At 49.5% G+C, this 21,711-nt stretch overlaps 2 protein-coding genes across 5 annotated transcripts in view; both read right to left on the bottom strand.

The window, feature by feature from the left end:
* Positions 1-1,442, bottom strand: part of MYO18B (myosin XVIIIB) — a 250,375-nt gene extending 248,933 nt beyond the window's left edge. For both annotated transcript variants that reach the window (XM_013063542.2, XM_045081486.1), the window contains exon 1: positions 1,268-1,442. The gene's annotated coding sequence lies outside the window, so the exon portion shown is untranslated. The remainder of the gene's footprint in view (positions 1-1,267) is intronic.
* Positions 1,443-7,753: 6,311 nt separating this feature from the next.
* GRK3 (G protein-coupled receptor kinase 3) overlaps positions 7,754-21,711 on the bottom strand; it is a 122,629-nt gene continuing 108,671 nt past the window's right edge. For all 3 annotated transcript variants that reach the window (XM_013063483.2, XM_045081484.1, XM_045081485.1), the window contains 4 exons: positions 20,156-20,318; positions 17,819-17,955; positions 14,621-14,734; positions 7,754-13,677 (listed from right to left, as the gene is read on the bottom strand). In XM_013063483.2, the coding sequence (XP_012918937.2) occupies positions 13,516-13,677; positions 14,621-14,734; positions 17,819-17,955; positions 20,156-20,318 (576 nt within the window). In that variant the 3' untranslated portion in view covers positions 7,754-13,515. The remainder of the gene's footprint in view (positions 13,678-14,620; positions 14,735-17,818; positions 17,956-20,155; positions 20,319-21,711) is intronic.

The following is a 21,711-nucleotide window of genomic DNA, read 5'->3' as shown; positions in this document are numbered from 1 at the left end:
AAGGCCCCCAGTGAAGGCTGACTGCCCACACTTGAAGAAATGCTGCCCCAGAGGTTGGGTCCCGGAAGATGGCTCTGTGATAGGGCCACCCAACACCCTCAGGTTTGGAAGGGGACACCAAAGCTGGGGAGTGACTTGTCTGAGGTCACCGACTCAGCAGAGCCCAAGCTGGGTGACTCAAGGTGACCAGGCCTGTGTGCAGGTGGCCCCAAATACTTACTCACTGGAGACAGGCAGCCCCTCAGAAGTCAGGAGACTGCCTTTGCTCTTCCTCCTTCTCTCCCCACCCCCAGGCTCCTCTTTCTGTCATATTCGAGAACTCATTCATAGCCTACTGGACCCAGGTCTTCCCCAAATCCACCCTGGACCTATCATGCAGAGACGGGAGAACACAGCTCGGGTCAGCAGCAAAAACAAGATGCAAAAAACTACCACCATGTTGGACACAGGAAGCTCGCGTGGGCCCCTCTGTTAGCTGGGTTCTTAAAAAGGGTAGGCATCTTCCGGCCGGCCACAAAGAAAAAGGAACAACCCACATTTCCAGACCCTGTGGGATGGGAACCCAGGCCTCTGCCAGCTCAGGGCTAGACTGGACTTTATTCCCCCAGCCTCCTCTAGCAGAAACCCTGCACCGAGGCTCCGAGGCTCTGAGGCCCGGAGGTCCCGGCCCCACAGGGCAAGCCAGATAAAGTAGGTCCTGGGACTGACTGAGGATCAAGTCAGTGCCGCCTGAAACCCAAGCTTTGTCTTCCAACCAGCGCGTCCCTCCCCCACCATGCACATGCTTATTGAAAATAAAAGGCCACCACCACGAAGGCTTGTCCTTGCCAGGGTGGGGAACTTGGCCCCAGGAGAGTCGGCTGCCTGACCATAAACTGACAACCTGTGAAGCAGAAACCACTGGTAGGGGAGGGAAAAATAGGAACTGTGAACGTGGCGGGGTTGAGATTATACCCCGGAGGGTATCCAGGACTCTAAACATAGTTTTTAAAAATGATTAGCAGATGACTGGGGTCCGACAGGCAAGGGGGAGCCTCAGAAGTGTCTGCTCACCCCAGCATTTTGTTCTAAAAAAATCCTGCCACTTAAGACTCTTTGTTTTCTAAGCAGGCCTTACGGGCCGTCGGAGGCTGTCCAGCCAGAGCGGCCCCAAGACGGCAGACCGCAGGTCCCAACACGTGCCACCCTAGTCCCCCAAAAGCACATTCTGGAAAATTATGCCCGTCAGCTCCCAAGGTGCCCCTTGTAAAAACTCGTCCCACTGTACCTTCTCCGTGCAAGGCCACGGGTCACGGGAAACACAGCGGCCTGAGAGCTCTCCCCTGGGGGCAGCGCAGAGACCCCACCAAGCCTGGACAGCGGGGGCGAAGGAGAAATGTCAGGAACACCCTCACACACATCCCCTTCCCTGTCTGCTCCTCCCCGTCCTCCCCACACCCTCCCTCTGCACCAATGTGACGGCAGCAGCTGAGCCGACAAGTCATTTCTAAAATTAGCCGGTGAGCCCCAGGTCTGGCCAGGAGATGACAGCCTGGGGTGGCCGCAGACCAGGCATCGGACAGCATGGACATATTTGGTGGCATGGAGCAGGGGAGGGGACAGCACATTCTCACCCGTCATCCCTGTCCCCAACAGGCTGCATACTCCAGGCTCTGACCCACACTGATAACTGGAGGCCGTGGGGGTTAGGGGGAGGAGGGGAGCATGGCTCTGCCTTCCAGCTGGACTCGGGGGAAAAAAATAACTTGAGCCAGTTCTGGTGTCTCTTGGTAAACAATCAATGCGTGAAAATATGTGTCACCCGCCAGATACCCCTACGGGATTTATACTGACCTCATTCACTATTCCTGACAACCCTGCTCAAGGTAAGGGTTTCCCCACTCTCGTTTGACCCATAGGGCACGGACTGAGGCACAGACATGTCAACTAACTGGCCCAAAGCCGTGGGAAACCGGGATTCGAACCCAGGCAGTGCTGGCTCCAGAGAGCACAATCGTAAATGCTGCGGCAAACAGGACACTAAAAAGTACCGTACCGTGTCTGCTGCCCAGGAGAAAAGTAAGGACGTCGATAGGTTAAGAATATCACATCCACACAGTTAGCAAGGGACTCCGATCTAGATCTTTCTGATTCCTAAAGCCAGGGTCATTCCATGCAAACAAGGCATGCCGCTTCTCTTTAGAAACATTTTAACCAGAAGAACACGTTGTTACTTTTCCATCTCTCCTGCTGATACAGCAAGATACTCTCAAGGTACTTCCTGCCTTCTGGGAACTAAGATTCAGCATTTTATTGGAAGTTCGTGGAAACAGTTTCCTTTGGATAATGAAATGTGAACCCACCTCCTGTCCTGTTAATCTTGTGTATCTTTCCATGGTGCTGGGTCCTATGCGGTGTGGTGGACGCGTAGAAACAACTCCAAGTCTCCGTCAGACTCCATTAGCAACGCTGTTTACGTTGACTTGAAGGGCACTGTGTCCTGAGGGCCCCTGGCATGTCCGCTTATTACCCTGGGAAATGTGGTGCTGAAAAATGCACCCGAAAGACCAAGTATCACTCTGCCCAAGCTGTGATTTAGGGCAGGTCTTGTAAACGTCATTTTGTTCCCCGGCTGAGCATTTGCCTGCTGGTCTCCAGGCTTTGCTCCCCAGGGGGCAGGACAGGATAAAAAAGTGAAGGCCCTTTTACCAAGGCCCCCCACGGAAATTGGCCCCATTTGGCATGGACAGTCCAGGTGGAGGCGGGTCCATGGGGACACGGACTGAGGAACCATGGGCATGTGCACCTGTCCCGGGGTGGTCAATTTCTCCGCTGGAGACCTGGCCTCGTCTTTAGCTGGCCAGTTCTGGATCCACAAAATGGCCAAGCGATGGATTGTAATTTTTTTTTTTTTTAAGATTTTATCTATTTGAGAGAGAGAGAGCATGAACACAAGCAGGGGTAGGGGTAAGGCAGAGGGAAAGGGAGAAGCAGGCTGAGTGGGGAGCCTGGCTTGGGACTCAATCCCAGAATCGTGACCTGAGCCAAATGCAGAGGCTTAAACCATGGAGCCACCCAGGCATCCCTGGCTTGTGATACCTTATTGGGGCAACTTAACTTAAGCCTCCTGATTATCCTTAACTTCTTTTTTGGGTAGGACCCTTGTTGGTGGCCCTTCTCTTTTGTCCCCGGAGATACAACATTCTAGTCATTATCTACAGACAGCCCCGCGACTCAGGGACCCCCAGTGCACCGCACCTCACTGCACACTAGGTGACTGCTTCTGCCTATCTCCTGAGGGCTGAATGCCATACCCTGGCCTCTCCCATTTTAGGCTCCTATCATCCCCACTGTTTTCAGAAAACCATGTGTAGGTTTGTGTGTGTGTGTGTGGTGTGTCCTGATAAACTGGAGAACAGTCCCGTGCATCCGAGTGTCATGGAGCAATCATGAGACTCCCCCCACATGACTGTCGCAGGGCCTGTGTTGTGTGTCATTGTCCCCACAGAGGTGAAAGGGACAGTCTCTCTCTGTCTGTATCCTTAAGTGGCTGGTACACAATTATGCATCCCATAAACACGTATGAAATAAATAACCAAATGTATGGAAACTGGACCAGAGCAAATGTCCCAGGACCTGGCCCCACATCGTGCGTTCTCTAGATGTCTCTCTGTCTGTCTGACGTCTCCTATTCATCCCGGTCACCCAGCACCAGGCCAGGCCCTGAGCAGGGGCTCATGGAATCTCTAGTGGACAAAGCAACTGGTGAACAGAAGACTACAGCCCAGACTGTGGAGGTGGGAGAGATCCCTGTAGAGAGACGCCCGAAGCCCACCTCCTGACCAGAGTCTGGAGCTGGTGTGTCTACACAGAGCTCTGGATGTCAGGGAAGGACACAGTCTTTGGAGCAAGGGAGCAAGGCCCAATCCTAATTTCGAAGAAATGTCCTCACCTCAGGGTTCCCTTCTATGAAATGGGGATCCTGATGCCACTGTCTGGTCCAGTCCTTCACGGCCCATGGTAGGTGCTCAGCGAGTGTTTGCTGAATGACTGAATGACCTAACGTAGATCTGTAAAAGCTTTCCCCAGCTCTGCACTACCTGCAGAGGAGAGCCAACTTTGACCTTCTTAGTGATGCTGGTGTCCTCTCACAGGATGGCCTCGTGGTGTCCTGCTGGCCCCCCAGCATGTTTTCCTCTCCTCGCATTCTCCATGCTCAGGAGAGCCAGGCTCGGTGTGTCCTGGCCACCATTCCACAGCCCAGGAGAGTAGTCCGGAATGCATACACTCTCCCATATCTGGCCTGGTTGACCCCTCTGCTTTTTAGTATCTTTCCCCAAAGCATCCATCAAGCTTAGCCTAGCCACCCAGTCCCACTGTCCAGGATTTACTTTCTCCTTCACTTTTCTCAAACGCTTTGCTGCCCTAAATAAAGAAGTAGACGGAAGCAAGCTCAAAATGGGAAAGTTTATTCAAGGATAGAAGAGGGATTGCAACTCAGGACAAGCAAATGGCAGCAAGCTGCTAGCGAGTAGGGTCTGGGGTTTGGGGTGGGTTCCATGGACAGACATGGAACGTAAAGAAGGGACAGTTCAACGAGGGTCTGTTACAATCAATGACAAAAGGAAGGCTGGCTCTGAAAACTCACCAAGCAGATGGAACTCATCCAGCTACACACACAGAGGTCCATTCAGCCCGCTTGGCGAGACCAACCTGACCTGCATCACCTCGGTTCACGCCTCTGGCAAAATTTCCCACAGTGGACAGGGGACAGCTTCCGACCAACAGCTTATCATCCAAGGAAACTGTAACACAATCAGTCTTCCATAAATCGGGAAAACCAATCTCTTAGCCTTGAAGTTGTAACTTCCCTTGGGCACAGGCATGAGGCTCCTTTTCCCTACTGCACTTCTATCTTAGACTGTGATTTTTTTCCCAGCTCCATGGGACAAAGCAGCCAGTGCATTTCCTTTCACCAGCATACCATCCCCACTCATCTCTGCTGCAAATGTGAATGCTGGGAGCACCCCTCTCTTTGATCTAGGGCTTTCTGTGTTGCACCTATTACTGCCAATTCCTGGCTGTGGCCACGGCCAGCTGGCCAGTGGGTGATCCAGCCTCCCATCACCTCCAGCTAACTCCTATGGCACCTGGGCCCTACAATGCAGGCTGGTTTCCCCAGGGGAAGTGGACTCTGAAATAGAGTGTAACGACAGAACACTATTAAGGAGTTCTCTTGGTATGTGTGTCTATGGAAGGATGGGGAAGGAATCAGGATCGAACAGAGGGAAATGTATAGCTGTGACAAGGGCCCCCAAACAGCCTGCGGCAACCCCACTATGACCTCAACGGCTGGTTTGTTCCTAAATTGGGACCACGATGGCCAGGCATTTGTACTTCTGCGTGGATCAGTCACTGGATGTGGGCACCCTGGCAAGGGTGTGGTGTCAGGCTCAGTAGCTAAGGCACCCTCGAAGGGGATGATGACTGCAGCCCTAGCACAGACAGGAAGTCCTTCAGTGAAGGAGGATCTGGACAGCACAGGACACTGTCCACTGGAGTCTCCCTGGCCAAGGTCCTCCATGACATATTTGGCAAGGTGGAATGACTCAGGACCACATTCAGTGCCGTGGCTGCTGGTGGACACAAGTCTCCCGTGCTCACCCTGCAGTCACTGGCCAAAGCCGTGGGCAAAGTTGACCCTGAGAGGAGTGGGAAGTTCACGGGCATGGAGTTTCACACCCCCATCCCCACTGCACCTCATGGGTCTGATCTGCTGTCTAAAAAAATCTGTTCCATACTTCGACATCAAGGATGAAATGAAGCAGGTGTCAGAAGAAGCCCCAGGGGCCACACAAATAACCAGTCCCCCTCTTGCACTTTTTAAAAGATTTATTTTATTTGAGAGAAAGAGAGAGAGGAAGGGAGATACTGTGAGTGGGCAAGGAGCAGAGGGGGAGAAAGAATCTCAGGCAGACCCCACACTCAGCACTGAGCCTGAGGCAGGGCTTGACCCCACGACCCTAAGATCACGACCTGAGCTGAAATCAAGAGTTGGACATTTAACTGATGAAACCACCCAGGTGCTCCCCTTTGCCCCACCACCCTGGGAATTTTAACACCTGCCCCTCCACCTTCAGGGCTGGCATTACCTCCAATACCCTGGTGTCAAGCTCATGACCCGGCATGAGCCGGCATGTGACAATGAAATTGGCCACAACAGCTGCACAGCAGACCTCACGGTCCACACAGCCTCCCAAGAGTGAAGAGCCCTGGCCACGAACTCTGGCAACAACTTTTCACCTTTACAGAGTCCCTGCCCCAATACTGTCCCCAACACATGGAGAATTTCCCATCGTTTGCACCAGGGGTTCGAAACTGGGGGTGGCCCCTCAAGGGACGTTTGGCAACATCTGGTGACATTTTGGGTTGTTCAGACTGGCTGGTGGGGGTTATGCACTGGCCTCTGGCAGGGAGAGGCTGAGAAGGCTGACCAACATCCCACAGGGCACAGGAGGGCCCCCAAGAGAAGGACAATCCCCAAATGTGCTGAGGCCAACAAACTTCTGTGGAGTTCCCAGCCCAGGTCCCCGGAGAAGGGGAAGCCCTTAGGCTCCTGTCCTCTTGTCCTCGTCCGTCATGCTGCCATGAATGCATGCCGCGTGCGTCAGGGCAGGACTGGGACGTATTGGGACGAAAGCTGGGAATGCAAGGTTGAGAGGGGAGGGTAGCAGTCATCTGTGAGGCAATGTGGAAGAAACCTTGGGATGTGGCAAGCAAGTGCTGCCCATGTTCCTCCCATTTAACCTTCGCTAGAAACCTGGAGGATATCTTGGCTCATCTCAACCAACTCTTGTAAATCAGAGGTGAGAAAATGGCAGAGCAACCAGGCTGCCCAGAGAGGTCGGCTGGGAGCGGGGTGGCCAGCATTTCCAGGCCCGGAGGAGGAACAGGCTTCCAGCAGCTCTGGGGCACGGCTCTCAGTTATGGGGTTCATCAGGCCCCGGGCTCCCCACTGCCTATGGAGCTGCCCACCGGCTCTGGAGCCCGGCCTCCTGTCAACTACTCTGTTAAACGATTTTTGAGTTGGCAAACCCAAGTGCATTCTGGGGAAAAAATAGCTCCGGGAGTCAATCCTGCCTTCCTTCTTTTCTGAACCAGCACCCCATGGGAGATGCTTTGAGCTCTAGGGCAGGTACAAGCTGGCCTGCCCCTGACCTGAGGACCCCCAAGCGGGCAGGTCTGCCCAGGCTGCTGGGGTCCTGGGGCCACCGCCTCCTGGGATTTTAGGTTTAAACTGACATATACCCCGGGGTCTCTCACCTCATCTTCATGGGAGCAGGGATGGACAGTGAGGGATCTGCGCTTCCCAAGGGACTCCAAGGTCACCCTGGAGTATGCTGGGGGTGGGGGGCCAGTATAGTCTAGACTAACTGCGGAGGAGATAGAGGCCCCCTCCCCCAGGTCTTCTTGTGGCCCGACTGTCACAGGCTCTTTCCCCACAACACGTCTTGCAGGAGGCACCAGCCACTGGGTCTCCAACCACCCCCCCCCAACCCCCGGAGACCATGAAGTGGGCTGTGCCCCTAACAATCCAAGCAGTCCGCAGGAATGCAGGTCAGCGATCCCATTCCTCTTTATCCAACCAGCCTCTGCATGGATTGTCCTCAAAGTCAGGAGTCTTTAAAAGGTATCATGTCCTGATGTCTTAGCAGCCTGATAAAGAAATGCAGGTTTTAGTGGGGGCTAAGGGAGGACAGCACACCAAAGTACATATCTTTGTACAGAGCCTTTTTATTGAGATTTCACAGAAGCAATTTATCAACACAGGAAACCAGCATTGCTGTTCCCAAGCAGCCGTGAAAGACGGTGATACCAAAGGACTGCACGAGCTCTGCGCCGGGCGGGAGCCCGCAGGCGTGGGACAGTGTCTCCCGTAGGCTGGGACTTCAAACGTGCACGAGTAAGTGGATACCAAGAGAGGGCTGCACATCTCCACGGGCACAATCAGGGTGAAGAGAGATCACAAAGAATGCTAATATCCCAGGTACAATAGCTAGATTTACAGTATCTAATTCACCGGCTTTGCTTTGTAGAGCCACGCACAGCAGGAAATGGTTTTGTTTCTTTAAGGGCGTGATGCTTGGTCAGGAACAGAGCGAGAATGGGGCCACCCTGACGGCTACACAGCGAGGAAGACAGGCAGAGAGAAATGTCAGCACGTGAGGAGGGACCCCCCCCCCCACACACAACCCTCTCCCAGGAAGTGGTCGTTCTAGTTCACAGAAATCCTAAAGGGTCCATCCGCTCGAAAGTAAGACCGCTGCCAAAGGTTTGATCACGTGAGGGCACTGGCCTTTATGACCCTACCTTCCAAACCATTTGGAAACAGCCGCGTCGGGGGTGGGGTCAGGGAGGTCACATTCAAAGGCGCTGCTCCTAGAGGTGGTGTTTTAAAACCCAGCTGGCCCCCAGTGCCCCGCACTGAGGACCAATCTCTCATTTAGTCCTTGACACATCAGGCTGACAGCCAGCAGCAAGACAGGGTGTGGGGAACGGTGCTCCGTGGGATGCCCTGGGCTCTGGGAGTAGAACGACTGGGAGGGAGGTGGGTCTGCTGCGATGGCTGAGACGGGGCCGCGGCTTTCAAGCCAACATCCAGAGGGAGATGCGTTACTGAGATTCTTTGATACCAAAGCCAGTGTGGAAGCAAGCGTTGGGGGCCTTCCGGAGGTAGATGGAAGCAGTATTTCATGGCATGTGTGCAGTCAGGTATGGCCAGGGAAGTGCACATGCCTCTCGGCACAGAGCCCAGGATGAGCTTTTGTTGCAAACAGCCCATGGTAGTGGGAGGTGGGGAGGGAGATGTTCGCCCCACAGGGCTGTGTACATTATTCCCACTTTATTTCATGGAGCACAGAAAAGGGCTGCTGTTTCTTTAAATAACAAACTATACAAAGAAAAAGGAGCAGAAAGAAGGAATGTCTCTGACAAAAACAAATGTAAGGATTCAATAAATAATATAAAATGCTTTTGTGCTAAAATAGAACTCTGTTTTTTAATATATATATATATATATATATATATAATATATATATGTCGTTCGGTAATCTTTATGTTACTCAGAAAAAGCCAAATCTCTTGGAATTAGTTAAAACATAGAAAAATACGATTTCACAATAGAACTTAAAAAAATGGCCATTGTATAGCTTACAAACCACTTAGAATATATACATCATGGAATATACTCAGGGAATTAAAGTTCGAGTCCTTTTGTAATTTTGAGTGCACGGTTAGAAATAGTTCTCCATTCCCTACCCTTACATCAAAGATGTTTTAGATCAGGACAAAATAAAATACAGAAGCAGAACGACCAGTTTTCAGAGATGGTTTTGAGATTGTGGTGTTGGGGAGTTTGCCGTAAGAATGTGAGTTGCTGAAACTTTAAAACACAGTTATTGTTCCTGTAGGTTTTGATGACATGCCTATAGTGTGAGCTCACTTTCTATAGGGAATGTGTGCACATTTCATTAAAGGTAATTAAATATTTGGGGTGTGGCATTCACCAGTGCTCCCCTGGCTACGTCAGTGAGAGGTCCCGCATCAGCCACCACGGGGAGGGCATCCCGGTCCCTCAGCTCTAAAAGGGCAGGTCTGTTAGTCTTTGAGGGGGAAAGAAATCTCAGGTCCGTTACAACGTGAGGAAACTGTAGTATTCCCGAGTTAACAGGAAAAGAACTCTTTTAAAATGTGGCCACATGAAAAGAAAAAAAAATTCATATTCGTAGGAATTTAAGTAATTGAGGAATTCAAACCTCTGGAGTCAACCTTTCGTGGGAGGAGGGGAAATCATGTTAGGTCTCCAGGGAAAAATGTTTTCCAAACACTTCAACTATTAAAGCTCCCTCTGGAAGTGGGCATGGCTTAAACAGCAAGTTGGGTGTCACTGGTCTCGGGAATCTTATTGTGGCCCCAGTGGACAAGTGACGAAGGTCTGTAGCTGGCCACAGGGTCCCGAGGGGGGGCCACCCAGCCCCCATGCCTGGACCTGCCGATGGTTGCAAGGTGCGCAAAGATGGGGTGAGGGGTACGGTAGCTCTGGGTGCCAGGTGCCTTCCTGGAGGGTGCTGGAAGGCACGCAGGGCCCTGACGGGAAGTTGATGGGCTATTCATAATTCCAGTGGCTCCATAATCGAAAATAAAGTGACCATATCTCACAATCATTACTATTCAACTCCCTCTGTAAAGAGGGAAGGAATCAGCCAACTTTAGTCAGTCATTTCTTTGATGCTTCATGTAAAGGGAGTGACTTTTTTTTTTTTACCTGCAAGTTACAGCCTTCCTTGCCCCATTTCTACCATTGTTCTTGTCTGGGAGACACCCACTCCACCTGCCCATGGCTCCCCCAGCCACCACCTATCCCATGCTCCTGTGAAGCCCACCTCCTCTCCGGACACAAACATCACCAGTCCTCGGGAGTGTGGAGATAATTCATTAGGCGTCTCCAAATGACCCAGAAACACTTCCCTGAACAAAATTACTAAGAAAAAAAAATCACATAGGACTAAGTCCTACGGAATCGGTCTTCTCCTACCCCAGCACATTTTAAAGTACCTTTCATAGATTTACAGCAAGTGAACAAGGGCTTGACTTTGAGAATCTGGCTTTCTCTTGATGTGAAAAATCAATTCCATCGAAAAGTCAAATGCTGTGTCCAACCGGCCCGACTACAAATTCCGAGTGACATTTTTCAAATCATCAGAGAAAGATCACACTTTGATCTTTTTCGTGGAGTTAAAGCTCCCTGTGAATGGGTAAAGGATATCCTGTAAGGGCCCGTGAGGGCCTTAAAACAATAGTTTCTGGTGTCCACAGGATGCATTTCAAATCACATGTCAAGCTAGGTCTTGCTCCAAACGGATGGCTGTGTGCTGCTGGCGTGGACTTTCCTGAGCAGGAGGCCTGCTTTCCTCCACATCTGGTCCCTCCTGTTCCACACAAATTTTGAAACTGTCACATCCGTGGATTGGCCAATCAGAGGCATGAGTAGCGAAAAGATTTGCTTTAGCAGTGAAAAGGCTAATTTCTAGAAGTTTTGCTGAAAAATCATCCTTAAACACGAGCAGAAGGGAAAAAGCATGCCTCCCAGTGCCGTGAAGGGTCAAATGCACCGGAGAGAATATTCTCACCTGGAAAAATAAACTTGGATTCACTAAAGTTTTTAGCTTCTTCCATATACATTGTAGAGCAGCTTAAAGTCATCTTTTAGACTTTGCTTGATTAATTCCCTTAATTCATGAAGTCAAGACATTATAACTTTATAAAAATAACGTCAATTTTATCTTCTTCAAGTGAGAAAATGTATGCTGCATCTTGTCCTTCCTCGTGGTCTGCATGTTGAAGGGTCAGCCATCGAGGAATGAGGTCACACTCTTGGAATGTTCTAGAATAGCTCTGCAGAGTGGCGGCCTTCTCTAGCCTTGCAGGCACAAGTTGCTGGCACAGAAGGGTCCAGAAGTGTTTTCCGAGTGGCAGCGGGGACGCTGGCCCTATCAGACGGCTTCAGGGACAAGCACAGGTAGCAGACCCACCGACGAGACCCTGGCACTTCCAATTTAGGTTTGAGGCAAGACTTCCAATTCCTGTTTCCTTTCCGAGGACAGATGAGCCTCCTGTTCTTCTCCAGAGCAAAGATGGTGTCTTTCAAAGAGCTGCAGGCTCGCATGGCTAATGCCCTAGGTGGTAAGTGGGAAAGACTAAGCCCAGACCCCAAAGGAGTCTGTGTCCTCCTCAATAGGAGTCTCTGGCAGAGGCTCAGGGCACACCCATTCCCAGCCTGTAAGTGCTGAATGATGGGCGCCCGGGATGGGGCCGCAACAGCAGTGACTGTGGTCATTAACCATAGCTGCAAGGCACTCACCCTTTATGAGGAACGACTACCTAAAAAACAATGTGAACGCCATTCTTCCCTTTTAAAACCAGAGCAAGGCACATAAAGACTGCCTCTGTCTTCCTCTACTAGAAAGAGCCGAGTAGAACACATGTGTTGATTTAAACCCCAACTGATAGCTCAGATGGGGAGTGGACCTCCAAATTTCCCTTCCAAAGGGAGCCCTATGAAATAAAAAACTCTCGGTAATCACCTTCCAAACTCCCAAAATACAATTTCATTAAGAAGTACTCCTTTTCTCAACGACCACAGTGCATGGAGATCTGGAGGCGGTACAAATATCAAGGGCAGGATGCAGGTCATGATGCTGTCATCTGTACTGTCAGTAGTTAACTTAGGAACATACAACAGGATTGCATGAAGAGTAAGACAGATATGGGGACTTCAAAAATCACTGTTATTATTTTCAATATGGTGATAGAAAGGACTTCACTGGGAAACACACTGGTTCTTCTAGCCCAGCATTTATTGGGGCGTGAAAAGGCTGTCGGATGTGTCGTGGGAGAACCGTGGGACTACCCACCCACGGCCCAGTACCACTCACTAATGACAGGCAAAGGGTGAGACGGAAGTCATCATACACAGTTAACTCATTCCAGCACATTCATTCTTCAGCATTCCTTTGTCAATAAAATTCATTTTAAATTATACTACAACGTAAGACAGAGCAATTCTTTCCTTCCTTCACACGCTGGTTGCAGGTATGTGTTCCGGGGGCAGGAACGAGAATGACTGTGTCCTGTAACTGCTTATGGTCGGAGCCCCAGACAGACTCAGCCCCAAGTGTCCGTGTATGCCCAGACACGTGAAAGTGCGATTTGTCTGAAAATCACTGTTGCCCTGAAAGTTTAACGCCCCCGCCTGTCCTTCAGGATCCCTATGAAGCCTTCCAAGCATCCACTGTTGAACGCTGTCAGCAACGAGCGACCCCTAAGTCCTCTGAAGGCAAGCTCTCTCTGTTCCCTGTGGGACCCAGGCGGGGACCTGGGTGGGGCCGCAGCAGGGCAGAGGCCCGAGAGCAACCTTCTCAGAAACTATCCTCAGCTCGCCACATGGGGCATCAGGAGGTTGGTTGGTGCTGAAGCGCACGGAGGAAATGTGCGTTGACCTCCCAGGGCCCAGAAGCACGAGCGGACATGGAGGAGCCCAGCAGAAGACACAGGACGGCCCTCGGGTCACCTGGCACCTGCCGCAGCGGGGCTGCCCTCTGTCTTTGGCAAGTCTAAGATATGTTTGCTATCAGACAAACAGACATTTCAAGTTCGAGGTTCACGTCTACCCAAACAGGTGTGCAAGAAAGGAAAAGAACTTCCGTTCGTCTCTTCAGTAGTTTCGAGCGTGGACAGAGTCATGTGCGGGAGGCACTCAGGAGGGGTGGGAGGCCGGCCGGGCCCGACCATGGGCACAGCTCCTCCAAGGAGCACCTCGGCGACCTGGGTACTGCCAGATGTGGAAGGGCCCCAGGGACAAACGGACCAAACCTCTGACCCCCAGACTTCTCCAAAAGGCTCCCCGTCAAGGGCTGAAGGCCCCCAGTGTGGGCTTCCTCGAGGCCCCATCTCCCCGGGGCCCTCCCATCCAGGGCGTCAGAGTCCATTGCTGTTCCTGTGGCAGAGAGGCGGCTTGGAAAGCTCCACCACGCCGGGCCGGGACTTGTTGAGGAACTTGGGGGCACGGCGCAGCAGCCGCTGAGCCTCCGTGAAGGTTTCCGTCAGCTCCTTCTTCCACTGCACAAACTCGGGGTCACTCTACATGGGGACACAAAGGGAGAGGTTGTGATGGGTGCACCTGGCTGGCCCACAGACATGGCGCCTCCAGTCACGACCACGCCAGCCTGCTTCCCAGGCCATCCACGGGGAGCAGGGCCACTCTGGCTGGCCCTCCAGGAAACCCCGCCCAAGCCCCACCCTGAGAAGGACCGCCTGTGACTCGTTCAGAGAGCACCTGTGCTTTACAATTTCTAAAACAGCTCATGTCCATACAGTAATGCCAAAGGAGAGCTCCGTCCCATGAACACACACCCCACGTGTGCATTGGAGGGATGGTTACTAGACACATGTCTCGGTTATCTACTACTGGTCTAGCTCTCTGAAGACACTCACACGTGTGCACACACACCCATGCATACCCCCACCCCACACAAACCCCCACCCACCTGGACACACACATACCCACGCACACCCACCCACACCTCTACACACCCCCCATGCACCTGGACACACACACACCCTACACACACACGTACACACCCCGCCCCCCCCCCCCAGTCTCCCTGGATTAAATTTGGGCTACAGTAGAATTCTGGAGAGAGAAAGAGGGCATCTCCCCAGAGCGAAGTCACTTCGCTATCTGTGTTTACTTAAACACCCAGGTCCCAACCTCAAACATGCTGAGTGCTAAGAACCGGGAGACTAACTAACAGGCCCCTACTGAACACTGGACAGAGTTGCCAGACAGGGCAATCAGATTATAACACGGACTTCCTCTCCAGCCATTTCCCAACATTTGCTTCTGTAATGTCAACTGTTAATTTGCTAGGACCCTCGTGCCCCTTAGGGGCTTTCCTAAGTAAGCGGTAAAGCATGGATTCAAGAAGCTCTCCCATACGCAGGTGGCCATCTCCGTGGACAGGTACACAGTTGCTCTAACTTCCAGTTAGGGAAAAGTTTTTTAAAAACACAAGAAACTCACCTCACATTGCAAGACAAATTGCTTTCCTCCTTTTATCCTCAACAAAATGCACTTTTTGTCTTTAATCTGAGTTTCTTCCACAGACAGAATCTGTTCCATTGTCAGTAAATTTTGCTAGCCATAAAAATAAAAAAATGACAAATTACTTTGCATTATTTCCCAATTTCTTAATCTAAGTTAATAAATAATATGGAAAGCTATCAGCTTAAAAAGAGTTTTTTAAAAATCAGCCTTTTCCTTTTCTTTTTTTTTAAAGATTTTATTTATTTATTTGACAGACACAGATCACAAGTAGGCAGAGAGGCAGGCAGAGAGAGAGGGGGAAGCAGGCTCCCCACTGAGCAGAGAGCCTGATGCGGGGCTCGATCCCAAGACCCTGAGATCACGACCTGAGCCGAAGGCAGAGGCTTAACCCACTGAGCCACCCAGGTGCCCAGCCTTTTCCTTTTGTTGATGATATTCTAGAAGTGAAGGGGAAGGGCTACAGGAGGGACAAGCACAAAATTCAAATGATGGCATCTTGAAGGAAACGCCAAAGGACAGTGTCTCTGTAAGACAACAGCACAGCTGTTCCCTCGACACAGAATCAATCTGTGAATGGTTGTGACTCGCACGTGTCCTCTCTGTGTCACACACATCTCTGAATTCTATCAACCGAGTTGTGAGGAAACAGTGAAGTGCCGTGTAACATGAACGAGGCGGGAGCAGCTGAGCTCCTAAGCTCCTAACACGGCAGCTCGGGAAAGGTCTGGCAAGGCTGGCTTGTGAGCTAATGATATTTCAAAAATATCAAAAGGATGTTATACATACAGGCGACATCCTTAAAAGATGGTCATGCCAGGTCTAGAACACAATTGCTTACAGTAAATGCTATAGTGTCGTAAGCACCTTACCATTTATGTTTTTTGGGATAAATACTCAGGACTCCTAAATGAAAAACAACACCATCATAAATGCTCGTGTTTATCGTTCCCTGATTTATACCTATTAATCCATCCATCCATATACACTGGGCAGCTCTCAAACAGAACACCAAACTCTGACTTTTAAAGCCAAGCTAACATACTGCATCCAATGTTTAAAAAAGGGAAGATTTTCTTTTTTTTAAGTTTTCAAATATCCTGTAAAGTGAGATAATTTCATTTCAACGCACACTCTGGTGACTGTCCAGGAGACGGCAGACTATACAGATGGCCCTGGGACAGCAAGGGTTTGAACTATGTGGGTCCACTTCTACGGGATATTTTCCCCCATAAATATAGCACAGTACTATAAACATTATTTTCTCTTCCTTGTGATTTCCCCAAGAATGTTTTCTTTTCTCTAGCCGACTATATTGTAAGAATACAGCGCATAAATCATGTCACATGCAATTTCTGTGTTAACCTGCTGTTTATCTCATCAGTCAGCCCTCTGCTCAACAGTAGGCTATCAGCAGCTAAGTTCTCGGGGGAGTCAGAAGTTTCACATGGGTTTCTGATGGCATGAGAGGCCAACACCCCTGACCCCATGTTGCTTAAGGGTGAACTATAAATGTGTAATATCCCCAGGGACACTTACTATCTGGAAACATTATATATTCTATAATAATAATGTATATGAATTACAGTTTGGTTGCTAAGTTCACATATTTATAAAATATAATATATATTATATTATAATATATAATATTATATGTTATACATTATATAATACTCACCAGCACCTGAGTTATAACTCAAGACCCCCAAAGAAACTTATTAAAGCAATTCAGAGCCCACACGTATTAGTTTGAGGAAATGACTCCCATGGCACTAGTAATGGTGAGAAGTCTTGTTTATCTGAAAGGAATGGGCTGTGTAGTAGTAATCACTCATAATTAAATAGCAACTTTGCCAGTGGGGACTTATTTATTTTTTTCAAGCATTTTATTTACTTATTTGAGAGAAAGACAATTGCACATGAGTCGGGGAAGGAGCAGAAGGCACAAGAGCCCCGGGGACAAACAGACTCAGGGCTCGATCCCACGACCCTGAGATCATGACCCTGAGCTGAAAGTAGGAGTTGAATGCCTAACTGACTGAGCCATCCCAGCGCCCCTTTAGCAATGGAGATTTATAAAACACATTCCAAAACCAAACAAACAAGATTAGAGCTTACTGCTCTCTACACTTCTCACCACCGGACAACTGATGGGCAGGATTCTGACCCATCCAAGACCTCAGCTATGTTTGTGACACCTGGGACCACTGCCCTGATTCCTTGGCCCTGGAGGACTAGCCATTCCCTCCTAGGAGCAGAAGCACTGCCTTCTTCTTGGATCACCACCCCATGCAGTAGCTGCTTAATAAATGTGGCCTGTCTGGCTTCGAAGGACAGTGCAGATTAGAAATGTCTTCTTATCTTATTCACAAACATGAGTCCTCCAGAAAGGATCTGAGGGGCAGTGGTATCTTTCTGCCTATGGCATGGGAGTCCCTTACACTTTTCCAATGAAACACAGACCAAAGGAAGTGTGGTTTGGTGACCTCTGCTCTGGGTCTAGCATCACAGCTTACACCACTTAGCTTATTTCATGTAAGCCCAACAAGGAGGGGGCCACATGAAGGGGAGACTGAGCACAGCCATACCCCCAAACCTCAGGCTGTGTTGTGGACCCCAGACCTTCTTCTCTGAACCCTGGATTCAAGCGCCTCTGTCTGACTCCAAAGTCCTGGATTTCTTTTTTTTTTTTTTTAATCTCTTTTGATCTCCCTGACTACTCTCCAGCCTCCTTCAAATCTGTTTTGACCTCACATTCTGTTTTCGGACTTTACAAAATCTTTCTTTGTCTCTAAGTTTATTTATCCATTTACTTTTAAATATTTTATTTATTTATTTGACAGAGAGAGAGATCACAAGTAGGCAGAGAGGCAGGCAGAGACAGAGAGGAGGAAGCAGCCTCCCCACTGAGCAGAGAGCCAGATGCGGGGCTCGATCCCAGGACCCTGAGATCATGACCTGAGCCGAAGGCAGAGGCTTAACCCACTGAGCCACCCAGGCACCCCCGACTCTAAGTTTAAAAGTTAGAGTTTGAACATCCCAAATCTCCTGTGCACAAGTTCAAATAGACACCCAGAGCTCAGCACGATACTTGGTTAGACGTGCTAGCCCTCCGAGAGAGCCACGCAACAGCGAGGACGCTGCCAGTCAGTGCTGGGAAGGCCACACTAGACTTACCCGGGACTCGCCCTCTCCTCTCCACTCAAGTCTGTTGGGAAAGAGGTAAAAATACCGACGCTGCCACTGAGTCAGGAACGGGTTCCCCAGCTTCAGCATGTACCCGTGCATGATACAGTCCCTTCCTAGAGCATAATCTGGGGAATACAAACAACCCCAAATTAGACAGGCTTGGACACAGACGGGCTCTGCTCTTCTCAGAAACAAACAAATAAGAATGATACACTCTTTGGAAAAATCAGATTTCTATGAGTGGAGCATGTTGTGCAAACCGTTGTCCCGGTTTTGAGACCCAGGTGAGCGGGAGATCAGAAGAGCAGGTCTTCGCTAACATAGTGAATGGCTGTTTCTCTATATTGGGAGATATTCGTGAAGTTCCCTTGCGGCTCGGAGAGGGTACAAACAGGATAATTCAGTTCAAGCTAGGCCCGAAGAACCTTTGTCTTTATGTGGGACTGGGGTTCTCCCCTCAATCCTGTCAATAACAGTAAGGGGTTGACCAAGCAGCCAAGGTAACACAAGGCTCGAAAACATTTATTCCTTAAGGCTGTATTTATCCCTCCAGTACACGCTTACCTAGACAGACCGAGCTAACTCGCTCTCGTGGAATCCCGATCATATCATTAGAGTGAAGTACTGCCTCTCTCACTCTTTCTCTCTCTCTTTTTTTAAAAAGGTTAATTTTAAGTGGCTGGCTCCGGTTTCTTATTTTAAAGGAACACTAAAAATATTTGGAGAACACTAAAAACCATTCATTTACTCCTCCCCTCATCATTCAGCAGCTCTGAAGGGAATGCCTGGTGCTGGGCATGTTCTGGGTGCCCTGGACTCAGCAGTGCTACAGGACAGGAGACAGAACTCCTGCCTCCAAGAGCTAACGTTCTAACAGGAGACTCAGATGGCAAACAGAGAAGTGATACCCATGTTGTCTGGTATATCGGGGAAGGGGAAGACCCCAGGAGGGAGAGGACAGGTGATCGGTGGGCTCCCCAGAATTGTCATTTTAACACCAAAGTGTTTACACAGCTTAAGTATACGGAAGGTGGAAGCCTTGCAGGTTCACCAGAGGGACCTAAGCCTGGACTGTACTGTTCTGTAAGGAGACTCCTGAGATCTTCAACCAAGAACCCAGTGATATATGAAGATAAGTTCATGAATCTGCTGGATGCAAGGATATACTTCGGTAAGGTCATTAAGACATGCCTCTTTTTTCTAGGTCCAGTTTGTCAAGATTCTGGTGACACCATGGCCCTCCCTGGATCAACTGATGTAATTTCCTGTATAAAATTAGCTACAGCCAACAGCCCAAAGTGATGTCAATGGGCGCGCAAAGGAACAGCTTGGAAACAAAGCCCTTCTCTCTGCAGAATGGAGGTGAGCACAGTTACAGGGCTGCTCCATTCCCTTGGGGAACACTGGCAGCTTTCACGCGGGAGGAACCCATCGGGACTCGGGCACAAGTTTCTGAGTGGGTGATGGACACAACCGGCCAGCCCACATCAAGCCACTCCCATTCGAGTAACTTATTAACACAAAGGAACTGCTTCTGGCAGATGACTCTTATAACAGAATGTTAACCTCTCAGAACAGTCTTTGCCTAGAAGGAAAGCAAATAATATCCTCATCATCGACCAGGTACATTTAAATATCCCAGATTCATTAGAATCTTAGGAAAATGGAGAGTGACAACATTTGGTGACTCAAGAATGGCCGGCTGGTTTAACACCCAATGTGAGGCACTCCACTTTGGAAATCCCAACAGGGCACTCAAATGTTGTAAAAAAAAAAATGTGGTTTGGCAATTCCTTAAGGTGCTTGTGAAACAAATGTCATTATTCCCATTTACAGTGCTGAACAAGAGACACGTGTGCGAGGTTCCTCACCAGTGACAACCACTTCATACTTTGTGGAGCCCAGAAGAAAAGGAAAAGGCAGGGCCCTTGTTCAAACATGACTGAGAATGTCAAGACGGTGAGGGCAGGGCGTTCAACCCAGCGGGGTGCCTGTGAGATGGCCCAGGTCATGTGCCTACAAAGCTGGGCCTCTTCCAGGCATGAAAATACTGCGTCTTTAAGAAAGACACTTGCGAACTCGCTCTAGAAGCTCCAAGAGCAGAGGACACACGATACCCTACTGCTGACCACCTTAATTTATATATTGACTGAAGACTTTGAAATATTACACTGAGCTTTTCCAAGCCACATGCCACTATTTATGGCCTTCCCCCCTGCCACCCTTGGAACGTACTTTATGACCCAAAAACTTTTCTGGCTTTACGAGACATTTTTACAAAATTCATTGCGTTGAAAATATTTTGAGGCACGCTGGCTATTTTACCTTCTTCGTGTCCAAGTTGTTTATTTTTAGCTCTCTTTCTGGCCTCGATTTTATCCGTGTCTGCATTTACTGCTTCATAAACTGTTTCTGCTACTTCCTGCTGCCAGCGCTCGGAGATCACCAAGGGGAAGTTCTTGTAGAGATCTTGGTCGCAATCAAGAAGCTTATTATTTTAAGAGATCAAGATAGTTATGATTTAACATACTTAGCAAGGCAACAGCTTCAGAAGTACCCTAACTGGACGTGGGGTGATAAATGGACCACAGCATACAATCCTTCAGAGATGGCTCGCTCCTTGTCACAAATGTCTGCCGCTGATAACCGGCATGGTACCTGGGGACACCTTCACCTTCACCTTTCAGGCCCACCGCAGAGGACAGTCAGCCCATTCTCTTATACCAGCTTTGTTACATTTTTGCCAATGAAAAACAACATGTACGGGGCTTTATTTAAAGTACAGAAAGATCTGACAGCAAAACAGAATGTCAATGATGGCGAGGAGACTCTATTTGCCAAAGTAGGCAATTACATCCCGTACTTTGAGAAACAATTAAAAGGGAGAAGGTGGGAGGGTTTTCTCACCACCCTCAATTCATCTGAAAAGTGAGATGAGCAGAAGGGAGAGGAGGCTGAATTGTCCATTCATTCCACGAACCTTCTAACCTTCCATGAACCCAGGGTAACAGCGTGATCAAATGTGCGACCACAGAGCTCGGAAGATGAGGGGGTTTCGGCAACTTCGCCTTTAAGAGGCACGGGAAAAAATATTACACTTAATGATAGCATTTCTCTTCCAAACTACTGCTCAAAATCCTTCAGTCTTGCCCCTGAGCCGAGAGGCTGCACTCTGAAAATGAGCAAAGAAAGTGATTTTATGCCTCTGAGCTACAGTTCTGTGGCAGAAAGGTGAGTGATCTCACTGAAAGAGCGGAGCACGGCTGTCACTCACAAGCACAGATCTCTTGAGAAACTTGATTTGCTTGCTCCTTTGCCTGAGAGATGAGTACTGGAGAGATGTTACAGCAGGAAAGTTATTGACAAGAAAAAGAGCAAGAAGAAGCACTTGCCCCCAAGACTTAAGCAAATCGATCAAACACAGAGGGCTTTCTACCTGCCCTCAGCGACCTGTTAGGATCACGTGTTGATTTTAGGATCGCTCTGATTCACCGAGCTCTCCTCTCCTCTTCCCGCTTCCTTCAGCAGCCCAGGCTGAGCCCAGAGTTGAAGTCCTCGGTGGCCCAGAGCATGAACGCTGGAGGGGTATGCCCAGCCATGCGTGAGTGTGAGTGTGTGTGGGAGGGCTGGGGGGGGGGTGCTAGTACAGCAGGCCAGAGGGGCACCCTGGGATCATGGCCTCCAGTACGGATTCTGAAGGGTTTACCAAAAGTAAAAACATACTCCTTTCCAATGTAGCTGCTGGGAAGGGCCAACTGGGCTTTGTAATACAAACGGTTCTACTTCCTAGAATTTCAGAGAGCCCTGACTTTCTAGATTTAGCATAAGTGGCTGAAAATGAATAAAACAAGGAAGACAATTTGTACTTATCTGAGGTGAGA

This window comes from Mustela putorius, unplaced genomic scaffold (genome assembly GCF_011764305.1).
Source record: "Mustela putorius furo isolate JIRA1106 unplaced genomic scaffold, ASM1176430v1.1 tig00000578_pilon_pilon_pilon, whole genome shotgun sequence".
In the NCBI taxonomy this organism is placed as follows: domain Eukaryota; kingdom Metazoa; phylum Chordata; class Mammalia; order Carnivora; family Mustelidae; genus Mustela; species Mustela putorius.
This window is presented reverse-complemented; position numbering and strand designations above follow the sequence as displayed.